Raw genomic sequence first — 14556 nt, forward strand, 5'->3', positions numbered from 1 at the left:
ATATTTAGAAAAATGTTTCCAATAGACACCGCCACACGGTATTTATGGCAAATGGTCCCTAAGGTGGAGGGAGCAGTTTCTACTTTAGCTAAGCGTACCACTATCCCAGTGGAGGATAGCTGTGCTTTTTCAGATCCAATGGATAAAAAATTAGAGGGTTACCTTAAGAAAATGTTTGTTCAACAAGGATTTATATTGCAACCTCTTGCATGTATTGCGCCTGTCACGGCTGCAGCAGCATTTTGGTTTGAGTCTCTGGAAGAGACACTTCAATCATCCACACTAGATGACATCACACACAAACTTAAATTCCTTAAGTTAGCTAATTCATTTATTTCAGATGCCGTAGTACATTTAACTAAACTTGCGGCTAAAAATTCAGGATTCGCCATTCAGGCACGCAGAGCTCTGTGGCTGAAATCCTGGTCAGCTGATGTTACGTCTAAATCTAAATTGCTTAATATTCCTTTCAAAGGGCAGACCTTATTCGGGCCCGGCTTGAAAGAGATTATTGCTGACATTACAGGAGGTAAAGGTCATGCCCTGCCTCAGGACAAGGCCAAAGCCAAGGCTAGACAGTCCAATTTTCGTTCTTTTCGTAATTTCAAAGCAGGAGCAGCATCAACTTCCTCTGCACCAAAACAGGAAGGAGCTGTTGCTCGCTACAGACAAGGCTGGAAACCTAACCAGTCCTGGAACAGGGGCAAACAGGCCAGAAAACCTGCTGCTGCCCCTAAGACAGCATGAATTGAGGGCCCCCGATCCGGGACCGGATCTAGTGGGGGGCAGACTTTCCCTCTTCGCCCAGGCTTGGGCAAGAGATGTTCAGGATCCCTGGGCGTTAGAGATCATATCTCTGGGATACCTTCTGGACTTCAAATCCTCTCCCCCAAGAGGGAGATTTCATCTGTCAAGGTTGTCAACAAACCTAACAAAGAAGGAAGCGTTTCTACGCTGCGTACAAGATCTTTTATTAATGGGAGTGATCCATCCAGTTCCGCGGTTGGAACAAGGACAAGGGTTTTACTCAAATCTGTTTGTAGTTCCCAAAAAAGAGGGAACCTTCAGGCCAATCTTGGATTTAAAGATCCTAAACAAATTCCTAAGAGTTCCATCGTTCAAGATGGAAACTATTCGAACAATTTTGCCCATGATCCAAGAGGGTCAGTACATGACCACAGTGGATTTAAAGGATGCTTACCTTCACATACCGATTCATAGAAGTCATTACCGGTATCTAAGGTTTGCCTTTTTAGACAGGCATTACCAGTTTGTAGCTCTTCCATTCGGACTGGCTACGGCTCCAAGAATCTTCACAAAGGTTCTGGGCACTCTTCTGGTGGTACTAAGACCGCGAGGAATTTCAGTAGCTCCGTACTTAGACGACATACTGATACAAGCTTCAAGCTTTCAAACTGCCAAATCTCATACAGAGATAGTACTGGCATTTCTAAGGTCGCATGGATGGAAAGTGAACGAAGAGAAAAGTTCTCTCTTTCCACTCACAAGAGTTCCCTTCCTGGGGACTCTGATAGATTCTGTAGAAATGAAGATTTACCTGACAGAGGACAGGTTAACAAAACTTCAAAATGCATGCCGTGTCCTTCATTCCATTCAACACTCTAAATCTGAATCAAGAGACCAGAAATTCTCTTCTATGGTGGCTTTATCGGCCACATCTGTCCAGGGGAATGCCATTCAGCAGGCCAGACTGGTCAATTGTAACAACAGACGCCAGCCTACTAGGTTGGGGCGCTGTCTGGAATTCTCTGAAGGCTCAGGGACTATGGAATCAGGAGGAGAGTCTTCTTCCAATAAACATTCTGGAATTGAGAGCAGTCCTCAATGCTCTTCTGGCTGGGCCCCAGTTAACAACTCGGGGGTTCATCAGGTTCCAGTCGGACAACATCACGACTGTAGCTTATATCAACCATCAGGGAGGGACAAGAAGCTCCCTAGCAATGATGGAAGTATCGAAGATAATTCGCTGGGCAGAGTCTCACTCTTGCCACCTGTCTGCAATCCACATCCCGGGAGTGGAGAACTGGGAGGCGGATTTCTTAAGTCGTCAGACTTTTCATCCGGGGGAGTGGGAACTTCATCCAGAGGTCTTTGCCCAAATACTTCGACGTTGGGGCAAACCAGAGATAGATCTCATGGCGTCTCGACAGAACGCCAAGCTTCCGCGCTACGGGTCCAGATCCAGGGATCCGGGAGCGGTCCTGATAGATGCCTTGACAGCACCATGGACCTTCAGGATGGCTTATGTGTTTCCACCTTTCCCGATGCTTCCTCGATTGATTGCCAGAATCAAACAGGAGAAAGCATCAGTGATTCTAATAGCGCCTGCATGGCCACGCAGGACTTGATATGCAGATCTGGTGGACATGTCATTCTGTCCACCTTGGTCGTTACCTCTGAAACAGGACCTTCTGATTCAGGGTCCTTTCAAACATCAAAATCTAACTTCTCTGAAGCTGACTGCTTGGAAATTGAACGCTTGATCTTATCAAAGCGTGGTTTTTCTGAGTCAGTTATTGATACCTTAATACAGGCTAGGAAGCCTGTTACCAGAAAGATTTACCATAAAATATGGCGTAAATACCTATATTGGTGCGAATCCAAAGGTTACTCTTGGAGTAAGGTTAGGATTCCTAGGATATTGTCTTTTCTACAAGAAGGTTTAGAAAAGGGGTTATCCGCTAGTTCCTTATAGGGACAGATCTCAGCTCTGTCCATTCTGTTACACAAGCGTCTGTCAGAAGTTCCAGACGTTCAGGCTTTTTGTCAGGCTTTGGCCAGGATTAAACCTGTGTTTAAAGCTGTGGCTCCACCATGGAGTTTAAACCTTGTTCTTAACGTTTTACAGGGTGTTCCGTTTGAACCCCTTCATTCCATTGATATAAAGTTGTTATCTTGGAAAGTTCTATTTTTAATGGCTATTTCCTCGGCTCGAAGAGTCTCTGAGTTATCAGCCTTACATTGTGATTCTCCTTATTTGATTTTTCACTCGGATAAGGTAGTTCTGCGTACTAAACCTGGGTTCTTACCTAAGGTAGTCACTAACAGGAATATCAATCAGGTGATTGTTGTTCCATCCTTGTGCCCAAATCCTTCTTCGAGGAAGGAACGTCTTTTGCACAATCTGGATGTAGTTCGTGCCCTTAAATTTTATTTACAGGCAACTAAAGATTTTCGACAAACGTCTTCCCTGTTTGTCGTTTACTCTGGTCAGAGGAGAGGTCAAAAAGCTTCTGCTACCTCTCTCTCTTTTTGGCTTCGTAGCATAATTCGTTTAGCTTATGAGACTGCTGGACAGCAGCCTCCTGAAAGAATTACAGCTCATTCCACTAGAGCTGTGGCTTCCACTTGGGCCTTTAAGAATGAGGCCTCTGTTGAACAGATTTGCAAGGCTGCAACTTGGTCTTCGCTTCATACATTTTCCAAATTTGACACTTTTGCTTCCTCGGAGGCTATTTTTGGGAGAAAGGTTCTTCAGGCAGTGGTTCCTTCTGTATAAAGAGCCTGCCTATCCCTCCCGTCATCCGTGTACTTTTGCTTTGGTATTGGTATCCCACAAGTAATGATGACCCGTGGACTGATCACACTTAACAGAAGAAAACATAATTTATGCTTACCTGATAAATTCCTTTCTTCTGTAGTGTGATCAGTCCACGGCCCGCCCTGTTTTTTAAGGCAGGTAAATATTTTTTAAATTATACTCCAGTCACCACTACACCCTTGGCTTCTCCTTTCTCGTTGGTCCTTGGTCGAATGACTGGAGGTGACGTAGAGGGGAGGAGCTATATAGCAACTCTGCTGGGTGAATCCTCTTGCACTTCCTGTAGGGGAGCAGTTAATATCCCACAAGTAATGATGACCCGTGGACTGATCACACTACAGAAGAAAGGAATTTATCAGGTAAGCATAAATTATGTTTTCCCCCCAGTGACAGTTGAAATAATCAAATCCAACTGAGAACCAAACAAATTGTTACCTTGGAAAGAAAGAGATAGTAATCTAGACTTAGATACCATGTCAGCATTCCAATATTTGAGCCACAAAGCTCTTCTAGCTAAAATAGCTAAAGACATAGATCTAACAGCAATTTTGATGATATCAAAAATGGCATCACAGATAAAATGATTAGCATGTTGAAGCAAGCGAACAATGCTAGACAAATCGGGGTCTGTTTCCTGTTGCGTTAATCTTTCCAACCAAAAAGTTGATGCAGCTGCAACATCAGCCATAGAAATGGCAGGCCTGAGAAGATAGCCAGAATATAAATAAGCTTTCCTTAGATAAGATTAGTTTCCTATCTAAAGGGTCCTTAAAGGAAGTACTATCTTCCATAGGGATAGTAGTATGTTTGGCAAGAGTAGAAATAGTCCCATCAACTTTGGGGATTTTTTCCCAAAACTCCAATCTAACTGCTGACAAAGGATACAATTTTTTTAAACCTCGAAGAAGGAATAAAAGAAGTACCAGGCCTATTCCATTCCTTTGGAGTAACCACAGGAGGTTTATAAACCGAATTTTAACGTTTACTAGTTTTAGTATCAAGAGGACTAGTTTCATCAATATTCAAAGTAATCAACACCTCTTAACAAAGAACAAATATACTCCATCTTAAAGAGATAAGATTTGTCAGTGTCAATATCTGAGGTAGGATCTTCTGAATCAGATAGATCCTCATCAGAGGAGGATAATTCAGTATGTTGTCGGTCATTTGAAATGTCATCAACTTTATGAGAAGTTTTAAAAGACCTTTTAACGTTTATTAGAAGGCGGAATAGCAGACAAAGCCTTATGAATCGCATCAGCAATAAAATCTTTTATATTCACAGGGATATCATGTACATTAGATGTTGAAGGAACAACAGGCATTGTACTAATACTGATGGATACATTCTCTGCATATAAAAGCTTTTCATGACAACTATTACATACCACAGCTGGAGATATAATCTCCGCTAACTTACAACAGATACACTTATCTTTGGTAGAACTGTTATCATGCAGCAGGAATCTAACAGTGGTTTCTGAGACAGGATCAGATTGAGACATCTTGCAAATGTAAGAGGAAAAAAACAACATATAAAGCAAAATTATCAATTTCCTTATATGGCAGTTTCAGGAAAGGGAAAAAATGCAAACAGCATAGCCCTCTGAGCATAGAAAAAGGAAAGGGGCATATAGGAAGTGGGGTTTAAATTAATACATTATTTGGCGCCAAGTATGACTCACAACGCAAAATGAATTTTTTTGGCGCTAACAACATCCGGAAATGACACAACTCGCGTCATGGCAGAAGCAACCTTGTGCAAGGAAACCTGGCATCAACTAAGACGCCGTAAATGACAAATTTGCGTCACCGAACATACCTTTGCGTCCAAAAAATTCTCTAGCCAAGAATGACGCAATAAATATCAGCATTTTGCGGCCTTGCAAGCCTAATTTTGCCCGCGAAAATGAATGAAAACAGTCAATTTCGAAGAAAAGACTATACCCCAGGTAAGAAAAAATTAAGTTCCTAAATATGTTTTTCCCAATTTTGCAACTGAAAGTCTGCAAAAGGAAATATACATAAACCTGACTCATGGCACATATAAATACAATACATATATTTAGAACTTTACATTAATACATAAAGTGCCAAACCATAGCTGAGTGTCTTAAGTAATGAAAACATACTTACCGAAAGACACCCATCCACATATAGCAGATAGCCAAACCAGTACTGAAACAGTTATCAGTAGAGGTAATGGAATATGAGAGTATATCGTCGAGATGAATCTCTACGACCGATGACAGAGAACCTATGAAAAGATTTCCTGCGAGGAAAACCATAGAATTCAATAGGTGATACTCCCTTCACATCCCTCTGACATTCACTGTACTCTGAGAGGAATCAGGCTTCAAAATGCTGAGAAGCGCATTTCACAGAAAAAAATCAAGCACAAACTTACTTCACCACCTCCATAGGGAGGCAAAGTTTGTAAAACTGAATTGTGGGTGTGGTGAGGGGTGTATTTATAGGCATTTTGAGGTTTGGGAAACTTTGCCACTCCTGGTAGGATTGTATATCCCATACGTCACTAGCTCATGGACTCTTGCCAATTGCATGAAAGAAAAATGTAAGTTTTTAATTAGGATAAAAAAAGTTGTGTTTACCCCCCCCCCCCACACACACACACACACACACACACACACACAGCCGGCGCCACAGATGCGATCCCAGCAATAAAAATATATATCCTTTTTAATCATCCATGTTGCGCAATTATGAGGCAGTGAGCCACTCCGCTGCCCTCCATTGATTGCACAACATGGATCTGATATACTGTTCTTAGCAGCTCACTATGAGCTAGCGCCACCCAGTGGTGTCTCAACGGGCCCCATACATGCTCCAATAGAGGCGTTTCTCAAAACTGCCTCTATGATGGAGCTAATGATTCACAGATTCCAGGCAATCGGCATCAGCGCTGCTGGGAAGGCGTGTCAGCCTGCCGGGCTTGAGTGACGTCGGACTAACTGGCGTCATTGGCGGGAACAGTAGTCAGGCAGGCAGGAGGGAGCTGCTGCAACTCTGCAAGTGAAGTGCCTGGAGCGATTCCCACCCAGACCGACATGTGTCACAGTTGTCACTGAGTACTGCTCAGTGACAGTGTCAGAGACTACTAGTAGTAGTCAGTATGTAACGTACGTAATCACTCGGTAATACCAGAAGAGGGACTGCCGGGTGGCTATTTATTTATAGAAGACCTGGCTGAGACTGTGTTGAGAAACAACTTTAGTGGAGGGGAGAGAGAGTCAGTGTACAATTCCGGACCGGAACTCAGCTGCTGCCCAGTTGCCCACACCCAGGCCAGTCAGTGCCGGCGCCGCCCAACTCACTGCCCAGGCTGAGCCAGCATTCATTAGCAAAGAGACAAGTATGCTATTGCCATAAGTTATTATATTATCTTATTGCCTATTTGGCCTGGTGGCCACATATGTTTATTAAGAGTCATTGCTCTGGAGTATTGGAGTGAGTCTAGACAAGAGGACATAGTACATACCCATCATCTTACTCATTTAACAGGCAATGCTACTGTAACTGTACTGTTACATGTCTGTCTCTTTCTAGAAATCGGCACACAAATCTTTAATTTTTTTTAATAAGAGACTGTGACAGCCAGGTATCAAAATATGGCCCTGTATATTTTTCATCTAGACATAAGGAAATACATGTCCCATGTTTTTAGTACATGTGCATAACTGCATCTCATACTGTTCATACAGCTCTTATCCTCCTATGTAAAGCACAGGCATTACTCAGTCTGACTCTCCCCCTATATAATTATAACTATAATAACATGCACGGCTCAGTCTCCCAAGCACACAGACAAAGTCAGACATGAACTAAACTGCACTCAGCTTTATGTTGCTTTAGCTAGTACTGAGTTATCAGCATCATCTTCCCCTAGTTATTTTATAAATTAGCAATGCATGCAGATGCTTCCAGAAAGAACATCTAAGAACAGTGCTGCTGGGTAAATACAGTGCAGCAGGAGAGATTTATTAGCACATTTAGTGGTAGAGGCCTTTTGATAAATTAGCGTTCACTTCAAGAAAGGAAAATCGGAGTAAAAAAAAAGTTGTGTCTGAGAGGGTCTAGACTTTACTTTCTAAACACAAACTATATAAAACAAGTATACAAAACCTAAATACGCCATTGTGTTCTAATGTTGTTAATATTGATGGTGACCTGATTAAAGAGCATTACTTGGCTGCTAGTTTAAATAATATTACAACAATATATTTCTTTCTGCATGTAGCCTATGGATTGTGTTTTAATATAGTCAAATAAGTCAGGTAAATTTGCTTTTTTTACTAATTTTTTTTATGAAGTGCCATCATATTCATTGGTGCAAAAGCACAATGGTTGCTTTATTTCTATTTGAAAAAACAATTATATAGAATATCACTTGTTTGTTGTTGAGTATGTATAGACACAACATTAGTGATTTATTCTTATATTAGTGGGATCCTTGGATCTCCATCTTACCTCCTGTCCAGTAACTGTGCTATCTTCCCACAGTAAAAGTTTTAACTTGGCAGCCTGGGGCCAACATTTATTATATGATGTATAATGTTGTAAACAAGAGTATATAAAAGGTTCATGCTGTGATGTTAGAATATAAAAGGTTCATGCTGTGATGATATCCATATAATGGTGGCTGATTGACTTATATAATTTTATTAAGCAATCTGTGAATCTGCTAATGCTAACAGCTATTATTATTAGAGACCATAAATAAAATGTTAGAATATCTCACATCATGTGAGATATTCTAACATTTAAATTATGGTCTCTATTAATAATAGCTGTAACTGTTAGCATTAGCAGATTGATTCACAGATTGCTTAATAAAATTATACAAGTAAATCAGCCACCATTATATGGATAAAAGGTTCATGCTGTGATGTGATATATTCTAACATTTAAATTATGTTTAATAATGTGCACAGTGACACCTTTTTTCTCTTTCTAAATTGTAGTCCTTAAAATCTTCTAAATTACTCTACCTCTAAATAATGAAATTAATATTATAACAATTGAATACTATATACTTAGTATTTTGATAGACCATTGATAGATCTGAATAGACTAATATTATGCATAGTTGCATACATCCTTCAATAGGGCAGAGCATAGAAATCTGGCTATTACTGAGGGGAATAGGAAAATACACAATATTATGTGATTATTAACAACCTTTGGAATTTAATGTTCAAGAAAAGATAACCTTGAATATTCGTATATATGTTGTGTTTCCTTTAGTTATTATATGATCACACTATTACAACCTGCTTTATTCTCCAGGTAATCAGCATATTGCAGATGAGCTGATGCTTTAGTGCAATGTATCTTAACTGTGGTCCTCAAGTACCCCCAGCAGGTCAGGATTTCATTATAGCTCAACCAGTGCACAGGTAAAATAATCAGCTGATCAGTAACATTACTAACCTGCTCTCACCCATCAGCTGATTATTTCATCTATGCACTGGTTCAGCGATAATTAAAACCTGCTCTATTGGGGGTACTTGCGGCCCGCTGTATACAGGGAGTGCAGAATTATTAGGCAAGTTGTATTTTTGAGGATTAATTTTATTATTGAACAACAACCATATTCTCAATGAACCCAAAAAACTCATTAATATCAAAGCTGAATAGTTTTGGAAGTAGTTTTTAGTTTGTTTTTAGTTATAGCTATTTTAGGGGGATATCTGTGTGTGCAGGTGACTATTACTGTGCATAATTATTAGGCAACTTAACAAAAAAACAAATATATACCCATTTCAATTATTTATTTTTACCAGTGAAACCAATATAACATCTCAACATTCACAAATATACATTTCTGACATTCAAAAACAAAACAAAAACAAATCAGTGACCAATATAGCCACCTTTCTTTGCAAGGACACTCAAAAGCCTTCCATCCATGGATTCTGTCAGTGTTTTGATCTGTTCACCATCAACATTGCGTGCAGCAGCAACCACAGCCTCCCAGACACTGTTCAGAGAGGTGTACTGTTTTCCCTCCTTCTAAATCTCACATTTGATGATGGACCACAGGTTCTCAATGGGGTTCAGATCAGGTGAACAAGGAGGCCATGTCATTAGATTTTCTTCTTTTATACCCTTTCTTGCCAGCCACGCTGTGGAGTACTTGGACGCGTGTGATGGAGCATTGTCCTGCATGAAAATCATGTTTTTCTTGAAGGATGCAGACTTCTTCCTGTACCACTGCTTGAAGAAGGTGTCTTCCAGAAACTGGCAGTAGGACTGGGAGTTGAGCTTGACTCCATCCTCAACCCGAAAAGGCCCCACAAGCTCATCTTTGATGATACCAGCCCAAACCAGTACTCCACCTCCACCTTGCTGGCGTCTGAGTCGGACTGGAGCTCTCTGCCCTTTACCAATCCAGCCACGGGCCCATCCATCTGGCCCATCAAGACTCACTCTCATTTCATCAGTCCATAAAACCTTAGAAAAATCAGTCTTGAGATATTTCTTGGCCCAGTCTTGACGTTTCAGCTTGTGTGTCTTGTTCAGTGGTGGTCGTCTTTCAGCCTTTCTTACCTTGGCCATGTCTCTGAGTATTGCACACCTTGTGCTTTTGGGCACTCCAGTGATGTTGCAGCTCTGAAATATGGCCAAACTGGTGGCAAGTGGCATCTTGGCAGCTGCACGCTTGACTTTTCTCAGTTCATGGGCAGTTACTTTGCGCCTTGGTTTTTCCACACGCTTCTTGCGACCCTGTTGACTATTTTGAATGAAACGCTTGATTGTTCGATGATCACGCTTCAGAAGCTTTGCAATTTTAAGAGTGCTGCATCCCTCTGCAAGATATCTCACTATTTTTGACTTTTCTGAGCCTATCAAGTCCTTCTTTTGACCCATTTTGCCAAAGGAAAGGAAGTTGCCTAATAATTATGCACACCTGATATAGGGTGTTGATGTCATTAGACCACACCCCTTCTCATTACAGAGATGCACATCACCTAATATGCTTAATTGGTAGTAGGCTTTCGAGCCTATACAGCTTGGAGTAAGACAACATGCATAAAGAGGATGATGTGGTCAAAATACTCATTTGCCTAATAATTCTGCACTCCCTGTATGTGTTTCTCCAGCATATCATATCTAGTGCCTCCCCAGCCTCTGACCTCACCGCACATAGGTGTTTGGAGCACTACAGGGCAGGCCATCTAGTTCTCTTGCAAATGGATATCAAGAACAAGTGTAAACAACATATTTGAATGCTCAAAAAATTATATACTGTATATCCGTTCCCTAAGTAACCACATAAACCCTACAAAGAGTTAATCATATTAAAAATGTCCTATATATACAGTCCCAAAGTGATTAGCCATATAAAGTAATGTCCAACAATCCGGGCATTTGAGTGTATTAAACACGCACTGGATAACTGGAAGTACTGCACAGAAACACATCAAATGCTGTGTCCCACAGTCCATAAACCAGCTAACAATCTGGACACTGGGTAGAAAAGATGGTTGGACCAGCGGATACAGTATACAGTCACCAGCGGCAAGTTTTTTTGTTTTGTTTTTTTTTTATAAGAAAGAGGTAAGCAACAGTCATGAATCTCACCAACAAGCTGCTCCTGTATTCACAGCTGCTTGTGTGCCGGTGACAAAAGCCTCACCACAAGTCAAAAAGGACAGTATCCTGTAAGGTAGTTTATTTCACAAGTCCGACATAACGCATTTGGCCCCTCCCCCAAGGGGACAGATACAGGGCTTCGTCAGATGCATCCCTTTACTGAAGGGAAGGGGGGGGGAAAAGAATGAGCTTAGTGATAAAAGATTAAGAAGGTGGCAAAAAGATGGCAAAGTGACACCCAATTTACCAAAAAGCAAGAATGCCAGGCGAACAATTAGTAAGTTAAAGACCCATTATAGTGACAAGATTACATGCTTTGCCGTGTGGCCCACACTGCTGACTGGGTCAGCAATTGTTTGTGGCTCCCGAGCAGTACTTTAACTAATTGTTTAACCTATTTGCAGGAGTAACACACACAGAGATGAAGGGCACTAGTGATAAAATGATATAATTAAATAAGGGCCCTTGAGGGTATTTGTTGCATTATTGTTTTTTTCTTTTTTTTTTATATTAATGACAAGATGAAAAAGAGTTTAATATGACCGAAAAAGAGCTTAAAGGGATATAAAACTCATTTTTTTCTCCCTTTGTGATACAGAGAATTATCAAATTTACTTTGTACCTATGGTATTTTTTGTTGAAGAGATACCTAGGTAGGTGTCTGGAGCACTACATGCAGGAAATAGTGCTGCCATTTTAGTGCTCATGCAAATGGATAACATTCTTGCAAAACTGCTGCCATATAGTGCTCCAGATACGTGCACTTTCCTGATCTTAAGTCCCTGCTTTTTAACAAAAGGTACCAAGTGAATGAAGGACATTTTGAAAATAGAAGTAAATTAGAAAGTTGTTTAACATTGTATGTTCTATCTGAATCATGAAAGAAAAATGTTGGATTTCATGTCTCTTTAATTTGTAGGGATTCACGAACCAGGTAGCCAGGGTGAATTTAGGCCCTAACTATTTCTAATAGTGTGTGTGTATATATATATATATATATATATATATATATTAACTTATATCTATATTAAAACCCCTTTTTCAGGCTCAATATTCTTGACTGCTCCTTCATTTAAAAGACATGTGCGACTCCTGCTGTATTTGAGGATATTCATTGTTACTAAATTATCTAATGTAAAACTGATTCATTTAACAATTTATTTTGCTTTTTCTTTTTTAGTTTGCAATGTACTGTCTAGTTCTGTTTTATAAAGTACTAAAAGAAGAACTGAGCCCAATACAACCAGTAGGAAAGTTTCTTTGTGTAAAGTTGGTGGTGTTTGTATCTTTTTGGTAAGTAACCATACACCGTGAGTCATATTTTAAGCCAAATGAAATACTGATAATTATGATGGCTTATTGCTGTTATATTATCTATTAATTTACTTTGATCAATACAGGTAGAAAACCTTTTATCCAAACTGCTTGGGACCACACAAGGTTTGGATTTGGAATATTTGCATCTTATACATGTAAGCTAAAGGGAGTTTTACATCATTTTTAATGCATAGTTTATTTGTATACATAGTGCCCTCAGAAAGATAGTACAGGTAATATTTATTGTTTTAAATAAATATCGACTATTATTTGCATTTTAGAACACAAAAACCACGCTAAAGGCAGAGAAGATTGGGACATACAGACAGGGAAAAATAGTAATTTTTTATGATTTTTATTTAAAAAAAAAAATATTAATGGAAAATGTTTTGATTTTAATATTAACTAGATACCAGGTATTAGAAAGTGAAAACTAAATATTTGCACATTAAGTAGGATGGGCTTCCTTCTTTATGTATATTAAGGTTCAAGATCGATTAATCAAATCATCCACAGATCTATTAGATCTGTATGCAAGCTGTAGTGGATCTTTAAGGGTGCCATTTAAGGCTTTTAGATGGCACAGCATAATTATTTCAAAGCATTTAATAATAACAGATGTAAGAGCAACAGGCCTGTAATCATTCATTATCAAAATCTCTTGTTTCAGCGGCCCCAAAATGATAATTGAAGATTTATAACCGTCTGGTACGACATTGTAGTAAAGGGATATTAATGTAAATGATAAATCGTATATATTTAAAAAATCTCTGCAATATACTTTCAATATTTATTTTGTCCCCTTTTTCAGGTAATTCTATTCTGAAATTCTGAGCTTTTCAGTTCCTGTTAGAAATGGAAGTGCTGAACACTGTTATATTCCACACAGCAATTGGCTGCACACTCTAGAGGCCTATTTATAACTGTCCCTAATTGGCCATAGCAGAGAAGTTAACCTAAGTTACAAAATGACAGCTCCCATTGTTTTGTAGACACTAAATCTTTACACTTATTTTGTCAATATTTAAACTAATGAAACTTTAAAATATACATCTACATGTTATTTTCAGACTAATCTTTTCTTTGACTGCATCATTCTATCTAGCATTTATTCAGTGTTTAATGTCCCTTTAAGGGCTGGTTGAAAAGAACAGTAAAAATAGGTGCAAGTTGGTCACAAAGTGTTTCAATGTAGCAGGACCAATATCGTCAGGGCCTGGTGCTTTCTTAGGCTTCTGTCTTTTAAAAATAGAGTTTACTTGTTTGGTGACAAAAAATCGGAGATAATTACGGAAGTCAATAGTAATATATAAGAAGAGCACCTCAGAAGATATCCTCAGGTGTCTTCAAAATATCAGAACCTCTGGTAAGCAGACATACTGTTTGCGCTAAATGCGCCTTTTTTAAAACTTTCTACACTGTTGTTTTTTTCCTTAGACACCAACGCGTTTTCAAGATACCTGAGGATATTAATTACTTGTATTATTTATTTCACTTGGATTATAATACCACATATTGAGCTATTTTTATAGGAATTCCATATATATTTATATATACATCTTTCTTTTTAAAGACACAATGAGTCCACGGATTTCATCCTTACTTGTGGGATATTCACCTCCTGGTCAGCAGGAGGAGGCAAAGAGCACCTCTTTGCCTATGTTAGTGATAGGAAGAGGTAAAGTGAGGTGTTAGAAAAGATTCTTCAATCAAGTGTTTATTATTTTTAAAGTAGTGCCAGAGAGTGCTGCTTTGTTCTAGGGTGTAGCCGTAGTCTATATCAGTCTCTTCAGTAGAGCTTTTGGTGGCTTTAAAGCAATAGGAACTGGTGGGACATAATTCTCACTGTGCCTCCTATATATTGATGCTGCCCTTCTCCTAACAGCCTAAGCAAAGTTAACTCAGGCTTTATGATTTTCCACAGGGCTATGGGAGGGAGGGGACCTCCTAAACCTGCTGAGCTGCCCTGCTGTCGGTAGAATACAAAGGTAAGTGCTGACTTTTTTTATTCTGGGTCTGAAAAAAGTAAAGATTCAGGACAGAGGAAGTGTAGCACTTTT

General features: G+C 39.5%; 1 protein-coding gene across 1 annotated transcript in view; it reads left to right on the forward strand.

Moving 5' to 3' along the window:
- TMEM184C (transmembrane protein 184C) overlaps positions 1 to 14556 on the forward strand; it is a 74994-nt gene that overhangs the window by 37068 nt on the left and 23370 nt on the right. The window contains exon 7 of the mRNA XM_053703719.1: positions 12360 to 12472. Coding sequence (XP_053559694.1) covers positions 12360 to 12472 — 113 coding nt within the window. The remainder of the gene's footprint in view (positions 1 to 12359; positions 12473 to 14556) is intronic.

Source organism: Bombina bombina, chromosome 2 (genome assembly GCF_027579735.1).
Source record: "Bombina bombina isolate aBomBom1 chromosome 2, aBomBom1.pri, whole genome shotgun sequence".
NCBI lineage: Eukaryota > Metazoa > Chordata > Amphibia > Anura > Bombinatoridae > Bombina > Bombina bombina.